The 13,044-nt window shown below is 57.9% G+C and overlaps 5 protein-coding genes across 5 annotated transcripts; 3 read left to right on the forward strand and 2 right to left on the reverse strand.

Moving 5' to 3' along the window:
- Window positions 1–967: 967 nt before the first annotated feature.
- On the reverse strand, window positions 968–2,839 carry B0I36DRAFT_365498 (domain found in IF2B/IF5-domain-containing protein; the record flags this gene model as incomplete). The annotated part of the gene is made up of 4 exons (XM_046159147.1): window positions 968–1,117; window positions 1,189–1,342; window positions 1,409–2,109; window positions 2,825–2,839. 4 exons carry the CDS (start codon window positions 2,837–2,839, stop codon window positions 968–970), a joined length of 1,020 nt encoding a protein of 339 aa, XP_046009055.1.
- Window positions 2,840–3,656: 817 nt separating this feature from the next.
- On the forward strand, window positions 3,657–4,801 carry B0I36DRAFT_329250 (uncharacterized protein). The gene is made up of 2 exons (XM_046154696.1): window positions 3,657–4,238; window positions 4,316–4,801. Exons 1-2 carry the CDS (start codon window positions 4,013–4,015, stop codon window positions 4,417–4,419), a joined length of 330 nt encoding a protein of 109 aa, XP_046009056.1. The 5' UTR covers window positions 3,657–4,012; the 3' UTR covers window positions 4,420–4,801.
- Window positions 4,802–5,382: 581 nt separating this feature from the next.
- Window positions 5,383–7,919, forward strand: B0I36DRAFT_329252 (uncharacterized protein). The gene has a single exon (XM_046154697.1). It carries the CDS (start codon window positions 5,401–5,403, stop codon window positions 7,657–7,659), a length of 2,259 nt encoding a protein of 752 aa, XP_046009057.1. The 5' UTR covers window positions 5,383–5,400; the 3' UTR covers window positions 7,660–7,919.
- Window positions 7,920–8,614: 695 nt separating this feature from the next.
- B0I36DRAFT_386229 (uncharacterized protein) lies at window positions 8,615–10,111 on the forward strand. The gene has a single exon (XM_046161102.1). It carries the CDS (start codon window positions 8,670–8,672, stop codon window positions 9,996–9,998), a length of 1,329 nt encoding a protein of 442 aa, XP_046009058.1. The 5' UTR covers window positions 8,615–8,669; the 3' UTR covers window positions 9,999–10,111.
- On the reverse strand, window positions 9,881–12,379 carry B0I36DRAFT_423891 (AMP-binding enzyme). The gene is made up of 2 exons (XM_046162261.1): window positions 10,448–12,379; window positions 9,881–10,349 (listed from the first exon to the last, which is right to left on the reverse strand). The coding sequence occupies exons 1-2, from the start codon at window positions 12,101–12,103 to the stop codon at window positions 10,275–10,277; spliced, it is 1,731 nt and encodes a 576-aa protein (XP_046009059.1). The 5' UTR covers window positions 12,104–12,379; the 3' UTR covers window positions 9,881–10,274.
- Between the last annotated feature and the right edge of the window lie 665 nt (window positions 12,380–13,044).

Here is a 13,044-nt window from a genome sequence, read left to right on the forward strand (position 1 = left end):
TGACTAACGGCATCGAAGCGGCGGCTCATTGGCTCCAAGGAGGCACCACGGCAGGGTGCCAGGGGGTTGTGTGGGCGCCGACGACGGTTGACCTCCTCCGGGCGCCCTGCTTGCTCGAGGTGTTATCGGAAGGGAAGCCGATGATGGGTGGCGCGTGTTGCGGAGGCCCCTCTTCGGAAGCTGCGCTGCAAAAAGTGGAGGCGGCCGCCGGCTTTCACGCCGATGCGAACTGCATTCCCGGGGGCCAGACTCTCCAGAGTTGTGCAACTTGCCCAGCGACGAACGATGCATGCCTACAACGTACACAGTCGACACTACTTTTCTCGATATCAAAGAGGCTCGTTCTCTATTAACGATCACGTTTTCTCAAGGAGGTATCAACTTTCGAACGGGCCAGAGAGTTACCTTGAATGGCTATGGACCGCTCCTGGCTGGCCCGGGAGAGCTGGAAGGAATGTAGCGAACCCGGACACATTGCCGAAGCGGCCGGCACTATCGCCCAGAATGCCCGTTTGCCTTGCAGCCCTAAATGTGACTCCCAGGTGCTTTAGAGGCGTTTCCTTCACCCGAAGGCTGGCACGTGGCATGTGCCCAGTCTAACATATCAGCAACAAGTGCAGCTGTAAGCACATGTATAAGTATAGTTTCACATCGCCCCCAATATGGATTGCCTCTAAACCCTTGTTCAACAGCATGCAAGTCGGCCGATCGTTCACTTGTTGGCCTCTGGTCACCCGCGTAGCGCTTGCTTTATCATTCGGTTCTGGTAGCCCAGAAAATGGTTCATGTCTCAATTTCTGATACCTGTAAAAGACATATACTTTTCCACATGTCTCATGAGACTCCTCATGCCAGCCGAAAGACGCCGAAAAAGCCGGAGAGCCGGCGAGTACAAGAGGGCTGGCGGAGGGCTCGTTTGTCCTGGCCACGCAAGTATAACCATCCCCACAGCATAGTTCTGAATCGCTTAAGCACGCATCTTCTTTCTCTTGCCGACCTGGGCAGAGAAACCAGTCTTGATCGCCGTGACGGACCGCCGAGAACCGCATGAGTTGCATGTGATGAAGTACAGACGGTTCTCTCCCTTGTTGAGCTCGGTGTCGGGTGAGCGGCATGTCTAGAAATGACATCCATAATTAGCACAGCTGCGCCTCGGTGATTACGCTCACGTCGACAAAATGTACTGACCTTGCATGTGACATATTCCAGAATGTACTTTCTCAAGACGTTCTCGATCTGCTTCTGCTGGAAACGACCCTTGATGACGAGACGCCTGCTGCCGTCAACGGAACCGCTCGTACCCAACTCAGCGAACAAGTAAGCAGTCACGTGCTCCTCGGTACTATCATCACGACCGCGTCAGTACATAGCTGCAAGGAGTGGGAGTTGTGGACAGGGTAATACGTACCGCTTCATCCTCTTGCAAATCTCGGGAATGTTGGCAAAGATGGTCTTCTTGTTGCCTTCGCGCAGACACTGGGGAGGGGGGATCTTGTAGCTCTTGGAGCCGGTCGACGCGTGGTCGGGGTTCTTCTGGGACAGCAGGCTGAAGAAGCGGCTCAGGAGGAGGTCGTAGCCAATGTTCTTAGTCTCGTCGTGCTTCCAGATGCCTGTTCCCTTCTCCATGTCGCCGGACTCCTCCTCGCCCTCAGCCTCGGCATCGGCGCCCTCTCCTTCCTTGTCGAGGTCCAGCGCGGCAAGCTTGGCAGCGAACTCGTCGCCCTCCTCAGTCTTGACCTTCTTCTTCTTCTTCTTCTTGATGCTGAGGTCGAGGCCGCCGTCGGCACCATCAGCGGGCGCGTCGCCAGCCTCGGCATCCTCTTCGCCCTCCTTGGGGACCTTCTTCTTCTTCTTCTTTTTCATCGTGAGGTCGAGGCCACCCTCCTCGGCTGGGGGCGCGTCATCGACAGGAGCTTCTTTAGGATCAGTGAAGGCTCCAAGGGCGTCAGAGAGCGGCTGCGTACTTGGGGTGTGGGACTCTGCCGTGACCTTGGTCTCTTCGGGGGAAGCCATGGTGGTGACCTTGCCGTCTGCCTCGACGATGGTTGTCTCTGAATCGAAAACTACCGACTTGCGCTGTTTGCGGTCTGGGATCGAGGGTCGTTGTTCCTGCGGGGCGGGTGGTCGTTCGTGTCAACCAAAGAAAATGATGAGGTCGAGGGGCAGAATCGAGTTTCTGTCGGTGGGGCGGCTAAGAGGGACGATGCGAAGTGACGGGGAGGAGGGAGTGGGCTGGGAGTGGCGAGGCAATTCAAAGGCGGTGGTGCACGGTGGTGACTGTGCAGTGCGCAACCGGGGCAGCGCATGTAGAGAGGTATGACTCTTAACATGCTTGGGTGAATAATGCCTGGAATTTTTGGTGCGGTCGTCCAATGTGGGGGGAGGGGTTGTCTAGCGTGCCAGTTGCGGCGGCAGCGGCTCACCACCACAGCAACACCTGGCATCTCTGCAGTGCCACCACTTGAGGACGCTGCATAAGAGGTGCGAGAGGCGAGTCTGCGGCTGGATGCAGGTGAGGCTGTTGGTACTGCTGAGCATACTCGTGCAAACTTCGCGGCTCTTCCACAAAGACGAGCAGCCAGTGCACACAAGGTGGTAACACCATCTGCACACCTGGTCTGCGTCGGATTGCGGCAGGCCTCGCTTGAGGCAGAACGGCCACGGCGCAACGTGCCTATATGTGGTTAAGCAGGATGCGCCCGAACCACCGCCTAGGAAAGCCTCTTGGGAAGAGCGCCCTTTTCGCCACCATGATAGCGGCATCATGACGGACAAAATCGTGATTGGGTGCTGGGAATGAAGAAATGGGAGACATCACACTTACCTCGGTGTCAGCCATGCTGGGCCACGCAAAGTCCTGTGCGACGGTGCTTCCTGCGACGCCGTAGAGGATGGAGCCGACCTGCGCCTGAGTACGTAGGACTCGCGTGGGGATGGAGTCGTTTGGCTGTGAGTGCTTGGTGCTTTGAATCTGCGAGACAGACTCCGGAAGTATCTGACTGAAATCGTGTTGGAAGAATGGGAGTAGAGTGTATTGCGATGTCGATTTGCGACTCGTAGTGTGTGCCTGGCGACCCCTCCTGGAGATTTTGAAGGGCAAAATATGATATCTGCGCGTGTATATCCCCCCCAGCTGCTGCTTGGGACTACTCAGAAGTGCAGATGGTTGATGCGGTCGAAAATGTGTTTCGCAAATGACGTTTGGGCTAGAAGGGAAGAGAAGCACTGGCGCCGCCTAACGTAGTCGCACGCAGCCCCAGTCTTCAGATAGACACCTTGGGCACCCGCGCCGCAAGCAGGTACTTGCTCTAGGGAGTCAACTGCTGACCTGTGTGCGTACGTACGTTAGGTAATATGCTTTGGAAATCTCCAACAGCCAAGCTGGAGATCATCATTCTCGCGTTTCTTCTAGTCACCTGCGATGGCTGTTGCTTGGGACCTAAACTCTAAACCACAAACAATAGTAAAGTCGCAGTTACTTTTCCACCTCGGCTTGTGGTGGTCTTTAAGTTCATGGCTCACCCTGAAGGCGACCTACTGTGACGTTCCGCGGCTTCGGAGGTGATTGACAGCCAATCAATGACACCATGACCCACACATGGGCAAAGGGGCTGCCCAGAGATACATCTCCTCGGGCGGAACCTGCCAGTGTTTGTCATGTACCCTCTTCCACGAGGGGTCCCCACTTGCTTGCCGGCGAGGAGGAGCTCCCGTTCCATCTGCTGGGTGCGCGTGCCTCCAAACCCCCGGAGCTGGCCTCGACATCTTCTAGTGACAATAGCATCATCGGGCCGAGTCGAGCCCCGACGTAGACGTCGCCGCCATCCACCGACGACTGCCTTAACCGACGACTGCCTTAACCGACGACTGCCTTAACCGACGAGGCCCATGCAGACACGCTCAGCAGGCTGCCTAGAATCCCTCAGCCCTTAGCCACCATCCGCGCGCCTGCGACCGCTCCTCTCATCCTCGCCGAACTGTAGTAGGCAAGGGCCGCGAACGCAGAACCGACATGTCTCTCTCCGATTCATTCACCGTGCCCGACATTCCGGCCTCATCAGACCACGACGATGACATCGACTCGCTACCGTCTTCCTCAACTGAGAGCTTCGAATCCGACGATGACTTCGATGCGCAAAAGGAGTGGGAGGCCAGCCTCGAGCAGCTCCAGCTGCTGCTGACCATGATCATTGTGCCTTTTGCCGGGAAATACTTTGGCAGGAAGTTTGCGTATTGGAGTATGTTCAAGGCCATCTCGTCTAAGCTTGATACCCGGCGATCATTGGCATCGTAGCTGACCAACTGGTGCAATTAGGCTGGGCGCGATATATGGAATGGAGCCACGACGTCGAGATACAATGGACAAACAAGAAGAGGTTCAAGGTTGCGGGTGCAGTGGAGGCTGCTGCAACATTATAATGCGAGAGGCATTGGAACGGGGAAGAAGCGGTCCATGCTTGTTACGGTCGACCATGTATGACGAAACAGAGGATTGACACACAGCTTGCACGTCATGGGAGTGCTTTGTGTAGAGAGCATATCACCATGCTACCAAAAATCATTGTATAGGGCGTCTTGGCGATTTTAATTTTCGGGTAGAATGCATTTCAAGGGACTTATTGTCGTAGCTGGCGTGCGACACCTGGTATGCAACAGGACTGCCGTTCAGAACAAGTGACTCGCTACCGTGTACTGCTGATGACTGTCAGCCGGTGATCAGTCTTAACCAAGCAGGAATCAAAAATATCATGACACCACTCACAGTTTGCTGACCTGAACAAGCACAGGAGCCAATCTCTGCCTGATGTTGCGAGAACGGGGAGGCTGCTGCGAGAGGGGGGGGGGGTACTCTGCGATCAAGACAGGGATTTACGGTCATGCACTAAATAGTCATTAAGCAGCAATGCAAGTTGCCATGGCCTTATGTACGAGTTCACAACATCTTCCATGCGCTGCCAATGGCCCTGGCGTCCCAATATTCGTGTTGTCTCGGACAGTTCGTTGGGTTTGCACCATACTTCAAGGTGACCACATCTGGGCAGGTCTGCGCGCAGACGGAAGCACTGAGAGAATGCTCTCGAGTGCATGAGCAGGACACCCTACAATCACCAAGGTTGGTCAAGAAATGAGGCGCACGCCAGTACTCTGGCCTCGCCCGGACTCATCTGGGAATTTCCAGACGTACGTGCCTCGCAATCAACTTGTTCGCTAACCAGCGTAAGCAATGTTGTTGTGACGACAAGCGCCCTGTTTCGGCAGTCAAAGTGGGGCGCATGCTTTGTTTGCCGAAAGGATCGTGGTTGCTGGGTGAACCAGCCCACCGACTCTGCGCTGGTCGTCATGCGCCAGCAGTTTATCGTCAAGCACCAGCGCGAGACCTCTGCTAGCGTCTTAAATGTCATGCTTAACCTCGTTCTGTCGCTTGCCCAACGATCAGCCAAGGACCACCGATCAGACACGAGCATCTGTCCAGTAGTTTACTCCTGCAGACTCTCAGTATCATACCTACCATCACTCACAGCAATGGCTTCACGGCCGCAAACACCATCTGTCATGGATGCCGTTACAAATACAGCCCGTTCGACGAGTCTCCGTCTCGACGCGGATGCGACACCAGCTCAGAACAACACAGACTCAAATGTGGCCAACAGTGGCGCTCAGAGCTCTCCATTCGTATCCCCAGCCAAGCCTGCGCCGAGCGTCAACAAGGAGAACACATCACCGAGCAAGATACGACACTCGAGAATATTGTCCGGTGCCGAGCTCTCCCCGCTCAAGATCCTCAGCTCCATAGACGACAATGCAAGGTCAGAAGGGCGATCGCCAGATCGATTACCATCCGGTGGCCAGCGCAGTCCTCGCAAAGCGTCTCCAGAAAAGCGTTTCCCCGTGCGTGTCAACGCGCCGGAACCCTCTCCGCCGATTGTCGAACCACAGCCTATTGTCACCGAGCAGGACATCACGCTCGAGGACGCTCTGCAGCAGAACAAGGAACTTGCCAAGGCTATCAAGATCTTTGAAGACGAGGACAGTGTTATGCTTGACACTGCTGAGGATGACCACGACCTGACTTCTGTGTCTGCCGGCACTGTACATGCCGAGGACGATGGGGCCGGTGCAGACGACACCATGGTCAGCACTTTCAGCACATTCTCCGCGGTACCAAACATGACAATGTTTGCCCGGCTGGGTCAGACACCCAGCAAGTTCCCAAAACTTGACACTACAGTCACCGGGTCTACCCGCAAGAGGCCAGACCTCTCCCCGGCCCGGACACCTCGCCCACCAGTATTTCACGAGTCGGGCAACACTACCAACCTGCTGATGGACTTCACCGACCAGCTTGCCGGCTTCTCGTCCAGACAGTCCCCCATGCGGAGAACAAACACCACTGGCAACATGCAGAGCGCCTCTACCCCTATACGACGCCAGTCAAATCTACTAGACTTTGATATCCCTCCTCTACCTACACCCAGAAGCATCCCCACAGTCACGCAGCGAGAGCTGGAGTCACTCAAGTCGGCTTTCCTCTCAGAGATCAGTAGCCTAAAGGCATCTCTAAGCGGCAAAGAGGCCGAGGTGCTGTCCCTCAAAACAGCCGTTGGCGATGCTGAGAAGCGCGTCGGTGAGTGCATGGAGCAGCTCAGGGAGGCCGAGGGCGTGCGAGACTCGCTCTTGGACGAAAGGGAGGACAGAGACAGGCAAGCTCGTGAGATGGAGGGCGTCTTGCGCAAGGTCAAGGAGGAGATCGCCAAGGGACAACAAGCGTGCGAGTCGCTAGAATCACGCCTCGAAGAGAGTGAGAAGCGACGAGAGGCAGCCGAGATCATGGCCCAGGAGGCGGAGAGCAAAATGGCCGGCATGCGCGCTGGCAAGGCCTACGCCGATGCCGAAAAGTCTCCAGAGAAGTCCAAGGCCGCGCTGTCTCGCGAAAAGGAGATATCGGCTGCTGTCGAGACTGCTGGCCTGGAACTTCATGCGCTTTACAAGAGCAAGCACGAGACTAAGGTTGCGGCGCTTAAGAAGAGCTACGAGAAGCGCTGGGAGAAGAAGGTTAGAGAGCTTGAGCAGAAGGTCAGCGAGTTTGAGGAGGAGAATGAGAAGCTGCGCCTCGGTCGCAACGCCACGATGACCAAGTTCGACCCCAACATGTCGGTCATTGACGAAGAGCGCCGCGAACAGTCAATCAAGGACTCGGCACAGATCAAGGAGATGCGGGCCGAGATCGAGCAGCTCAAGGCAATCGTGAAGAGTGTCAAGGCAGACAACGCGGAGATACTTGTTCTGCTCGAGAGAGAGCGGGTCGAGAAGGGGGAGCTCGTCCAGCTTGCCGAGGAGATGATGCAAATGCAGTCGATGCAGAGCTTCATCCAGACGCAGGAGGATACTAAGCCTCAAGCGACCCCGGCCAAGCCGCCGAAGACTCCAGCCGTGCCGCAATCACGAAACAGCCTCGCGAGCGTGCGATCGAGCGGTCTTCGGGCCCCCGGCTCGGTGAAGAAGCCCGGCGAGAGCAAGATCGGTGGGCTTGGCCACGAGAGGAACAGGCTGGGCGGCTCCCACGGCATGCTTGCTCGTCCTGGCCAAGGCCTGAGTTCGAGGAGTGGCATCATGAGCTCGATTGAGAAGATGGGCAGCCACCGGGGACGTGCAGACTAACTCAGGTTGGTCTGATGGGCTGCTCGCATGAGTTCAGCAGTTTGGAAATGTTCTTGGGACATCGGCGTTCTATCCAGGTTCGCCCTGCTCTTTGATGAAGCAGGGTTTGTGTTGCGCGGTAATGGTGGTTTTGCCCAATTTTTGACGACAAATTACGCAGGGCGCTCTCCTGACAGAGAGAATGTGAGACGGAGTGCTCGCTTGTAAATACAACCTAGAGCAAGCATGAATGACGAGATTTGATGACCTTACCCCAGTTGTTATTGATTCAACGTTGAGCTTCCCATGTGAGGCTGTGGCCACAGAGAGGGCAGACAGCCGTGGGTTAGAGGGCAGCGACGACCAGGAGCGGACCATTGACAGTGTCGTCAGCGGCTGGTCTGTAGCTTGCTCAGATTGCGCCTTCAGGATCTCCGCCTCATTTCTCGTTTGAGCACAAGGAGGCACACGTAGGGGTAGTCTACACTCTCAGTAGCCTTGGGTGCTTCCTTCGGCCAGTGCCGCACTCACTGACGCCTTCCTGGCCACTCAGATCCGTTCTTCTTCCTACCGGCATATGTAGGCCAAGACATCCAGTATGCGGCAGCCTTGCCCTTTCGTATGTGATAATTTCAAAGGCTCCCCGTTGGCCCAAAGGAGACGCCCGAATGCAAGCTGACACTTGATGCACATGCACGCCATCGCTGGTCTCTCGTACAACTCAATGGTGCGGATGGTCCGGACTGCTTTGTCACCGCATGTAGCCTTGTCAAATAAAGACATGCATGCAGCTTAGCCACGGCTCGAGAATGGTTGAGGGCCATCTCGTTTGGCCACCGATTTGCCCATAGTCGGGAGCTGATCTGCCTGGCTGGTACCTCGGCCGCCGGATTTCTGGCACGACAGCTCATATAATTTCCCAGCATCCGCACCATTCGGCCAGGCTTCGTTCATAGATTGTTTTCTTCTGGTTCCACTATGGCAACACTCCAGCCTTCAGGTCAGCGACGAGTCGCCCGGCCTCGCAGACCATGTCATTGCAGCCGTGCCTGTCATTTATCGCCCGCCAGAGGTGGGAGTTATGGCTCCTCCTATTCGTCTTCTGCGCCTGGCCCTTTGTGGTCTCCCTTCAACGTCCAACACATCAGTTTGAGACGGTATTTCCGGCATGGGACCCCCGTATCCGGCCGCTTCTCGAGGGCAAATGCTCAGAGGCCTATGCCGCCTATCTCGACCCGACCAACTCGAGCAATCTGGTAACCTATCTGTTGATAGACTGCCTGCTCGAGGAGTTTCCCGAATACCGCAAGGCTGAGATAGCCACAGCTGCCCTCGTGCTGGGCTTGACGCCTTTCATCATCCAGCAGATGGGGCCTCGGGTTGCAGATGTCGGCACTCTGGCGCTGCGCAGACCTGTCCTCGCCTTCCTGATCGCCGCGAGCTGTCCCATAGTCTCCGCAGACATGGCCGGCACGTTCAGCGATCCGGTTCAACACCTATCGCGTCAGGCCGTCAAGACCATGCGGCCACGTCTGCGCTATATCAACTTGAAGGACAAGAGGCGGGCCGTGGTCATCACTATCGCAGCGACCGAGTATCTTGCCGCCGTCACGACCTTTGTCAACCTCCAGGTCGTTGCCTGGCAGCTCGCCACTTGGACCGTGTGCATATACGCGCCCGCTACCATCTGGCAGCCTTGGCTCTGGGCCAATCTGGTCATCTTGATACAAGCCGGACACATGTATAGTCTCCTGCTGCGGGTGCAAGTGCTCAAGCCTGTCAGTGAGGTCGACAGCGATGGCCAGTCTCAAACCTCGCATAGCAGCAGCGGGCAGGGCAGCCTCACGCCGCACCCGCCGAGCAGCATTGTTCTTTCCCAGATCCCGCAGACAAGTGCGCCGTCGTCTTCTGTTGGCCTGGCTCACCTTCACAGGTCGTCGCAACGACAGGATTCTGGCGCAGGACCTGGCAATGGCCTTTTGGTGGACCATCTCGAGGCATCACAGCCGAAGCCACCGACTTTGCCGCCCGCCGTAGCAACATACTTGCACCGCGAATTCACGCCCATGGCGTACGCGGATCCCGTCATCCTCCAACACCGCAAGCACGGCTATCTGTACCTGTTTCTGGGTTATGCCATCAGCGTCTCCGCCGCCGCGCACGTGCTGTACGGGACGCTAATTCTGTCGAGTCTCGTCTTCATCAGCCTCGCCGACGCGGTGGGTATAGTGTGGCGCTTTGGCGCGAACACCATTATATGCCGAGTCCTGCTGGGATATGAAATGATGGCCATGAGGGAGGCTGTGTCGGGCGTCGTTTCGTCCGACGACGACGAGGACGACGACGGTGTGAGTGGCTGATCAGGTCATGTCTAGTGTGTTCCTTCTCTACACAATGACATCTGTGACATAGGCATGGAGATGGAGAGGCGCAAAAGGCCAGTGGGCTCGGTTCAGAATCCCGAGTGGGGGCATATATGCGGTCTCTATGTATCAGATGTATTCTAAACAGGTTGTACGGAACCGCTCGTCATGATCCCCAAATTCAGTTGTATCGTTATGATGAATCCTCAGAGGGCATATATCATCGCCGTCTCTCTTTGAGATTGTCGTGCTTCCCACTTCGACTCCCGTCGTCTATAGCTTGGGCTTGTTGTCGCCGACCTCGGCGGCAGCCTGGTCACGCAGAACCTTGCGGAGGATCTTGCCAGACTGCGAAGCGGGTATACACATTAGTCGCCATGATCAAGAAAAAAACACAAGGGCGGAAAAGAGGAAGGAGAAAGAGAAGAAGAAGAAAAAGAACCTACCGGGTTCTTGGGGATCTCCTTGACAAACTTGACTCCACCTTTAAGCCACTTATACCGGACGACCTTGCCCTCCATCCACTTTGCAATGTCCTGCTCGGTCGTCTGAGCCGCCGCAGACGGGTCAGGCACGACATAGGCCCTGGGCAGCTCCTCGCCGTTGATGGTGACGCCCACGACGGCGGCGTCGACGACGGCCTTGTGCTCGAGCAGGACGCCCTCGAGCTCGGCCGGGGCGACCTGGTTTCCTTTTACCTTGATGAGCTCCTTGAGGCGGTCGACAATGTAGAAGAGCGCGCCGGGGGCGTACTTGTCGACGTAGGCCACGTCGCCCGTCTTGAGCCAGCGCGTGGTCGTGCCGTCATCCGCGGTCTCGACGTGCACCGTGCTGGCCGTCGCGTCGGGCTTGTTCCAGTACCCCTTCATGGTGGTCGGCCCGCTGACCCAGAGCTCTCCGCGGACGTTGGGCTCGGTGACTTCTTTGCCTGTGACGGGGTCCACGAGCCGCGCCTTGCACGAGGGCATCATCTCTCCGACGCTGGCCACGTGCGCCGGGTCCTTGTCTAGGGGGTCCCAGCCCATGCTCGTGCACGTCACCTCGGTCATGCCCCAGCCCTGCTGGACGCGGAGATGGCCCTTAGGCCAGAGCTTGGCCACCTCTTCGGCAATCTCGCCGGCCAAGGGAGCGGCGCCGCACCCGATGGACTCGACCGCGCTGAGGTCGAACTTGCGGGACAAGGGGTGCTTGGCGAGGGCGACTACGATGGGCGGGACGGCGGTGACGGCCGAGATGCGGAACCGGGACGTGTACTCGAGGAACTTGACAAAGTCGAACGCCGGCATGATGTACACGGGCACCCGGAGGTGCGGGTAGTTGCAGGTAAAGTACGTCTGGCCGAAGGCGTGGTAGAGCGGGAGGAAGCACAGCTGGCGCTGGCGCGCGAGCCAGGCGTCGTAGTCGGGCCGCATGCGGGCCACGTGCGTGACGCCCACGCCGTTGGCCACGTACGCGTGGTGCGTGATCTCGACGCCCTTGGGCACACCCGTCGTCCCCGAAGAGTAGTTGAGGCAGCACGTCGCCGCCCGCGGGTCGGCCGGCTCGACCCAGCTGTACTTGGCGGCGTCGGCCGGGTCCGCGAGCAGCGAGGTCCAGTGGCTCACCCCAAGCCGGTGACTGCTTCCGCCGGGCGTCGTCGTCCGGTCGAGCGCCGTGTCGTCGTACGCAAAGATGGACGACGTGGGCAGGCCGGCCTCGCGCGCGGCCTCGAGGGCGATCTCGAGACTCTTGTCGGCGGCGATCATGAACTTTGCGCCCGAGTCCTTGAGCTGGTAGGCGACCTCGCGGGGCACAAAGGACGGGTTGGCGCCGGTGAAGATGCCGCCGGCCATGAGCACGCCCATGAAGACGGCGGGCGTGAAGATGTTGTTGCCTGAGAAGAGCAGCACGCGGTCGCCGGGCTCGAGGCCGCGCCGGGTGAGGCCCAGGGCGATGCGCTTGGCCCAGAGGCGGTAGTCGGCGACGGTGAGCAGGTGCGTGTCGGGCCGCTCCGGGTCGATGAACTGCGGCGTCGTCGGCAGCTCGTCAAACTGGGAGCCAAACACCCACTGCTGCACCGAGCAGGTCGGGATGTCGGCCTGCCATCGCGAAGGGATGACCATCTTGGGTGGCAGTGAACCAGTCGGGAGGAATGGCGGGAGGATATGATATGGGTATGAGGTAGAGCCTCGGATGATGCTTGCGGTTGCCGATGCGGTCAGGGAGGATCGAAAGGTGACGCTTTGACGAGAGATGCGCAGCAGGTGAAGGCGACAACGACGAAGAAGCAAGCCGAAGTGGGAGAAGTGGTGGAGGAAGTGGAAAAGGCGGCAGCAAGAGGAAACCGGCTGTGGCTAAAGTGAGACCAGATCCCCAAGAAACCGGGCCTGGCAGGGAAGGAGCAGGCCAGAAAGAGGAGGCCACGCTGAGCCGAGCAGGCCGGGTCGGCCACGACGACAACACCAAAGGCGCTGGCTGGGTGCGGGTAGCTACCCCAGTCCGACCCCGGACAATAGACGGCGACTGGCTGGAGTCCCCGCGGGCGGAGGAGCTTGGCCCCCGTGCGGAGTCGGCACGGCCTGGGGCAGGATGCCAGGGGTCTGTCTGCTCTGCGCACCCATAATTACAGTCGTCTATCCATTCCCAATTGCCCGAGGTGTCGACAGGCAGGCCAGCGCTGTGCCAGGAAACTCGGCTGAAGATATCACCGGCAAAGCCTATATCCCAGCTATGCCTGGGCAGCCAGCACATCGTTTTGCGGCAATGTTTGCCTGCGAAAGGCGGGACACAGTGATTCCCAGCCAGCCTCAGCAATCAAGACATGATGATTGATGCACCGAGGCATCTTTCGAGCCCCCGGCCCCACCACCGCCCGCCGCACTAGCCGCAGCAAGACCTTGCAGTTGTACCAGACGCAGTAAGCACCTTGGAGGGTTACTACCTCTTTCGTCAAAACCCCACGATCCTGATTGGTGACTTGCTCTCTCGTGGCTGCCCACGCCCGCAGTCGGTGTGGGTTGTGTGTGCTTCAATGCACACCCAAAGGTCTTTTCTCCAGACATTG

This window comes from Microdochium trichocladiopsis (genome assembly GCF_020744255.1).
Source record: "Microdochium trichocladiopsis strain MPI-CAGE-CH-0230 chromosome Unknown B0I36scaffold_8, whole genome shotgun sequence".
In the NCBI taxonomy this organism is placed as follows: domain Eukaryota; kingdom Fungi; phylum Ascomycota; class Sordariomycetes; order Xylariales; family Microdochiaceae; genus Microdochium; species Microdochium trichocladiopsis.

Bases quoted from the DNA above. Each gene is read 5' to 3' on its own strand.
- B0I36DRAFT_329252 (XM_046154697.1), top strand. From the start codon at position 5,401: ATGCTTAACCTCGTTCTGTCGCTTGCCCAACGATCAGCCAAGGACCAC.
- B0I36DRAFT_329250 (XM_046154696.1), top strand. From the start codon at position 4,013: ATGTCTCTCTCCGATTCATTCACCGTGCCCGACATTCCGGCCTCATCA. The intron at 4,239-4,315 runs GTATGTTCAAGG...TGGTGCAATTAG, and splicing joins CAGGAAGTTTGCGTATTGGA to GCTGGGCGCGATATATGGAA.
- B0I36DRAFT_386229 (XM_046161102.1), top strand. From the start codon at position 8,670: ATGTCATTGCAGCCGTGCCTGTCATTTATCGCCCGCCAGAGGTGGGAG.
- B0I36DRAFT_423891 (XM_046162261.1), bottom strand. From the start codon at position 12,103: ATGGTCATCCCTTCGCGATGGCAGGCCGACATCCCGACCTGCTCGGTG. The intron at 10,350-10,447 runs GTAGGTTCTTTT...CCCGCTTCGCAG, and splicing joins AGGAGATCCCCAAGAACCCG to TCTGGCAAGATCCTCCGCAA.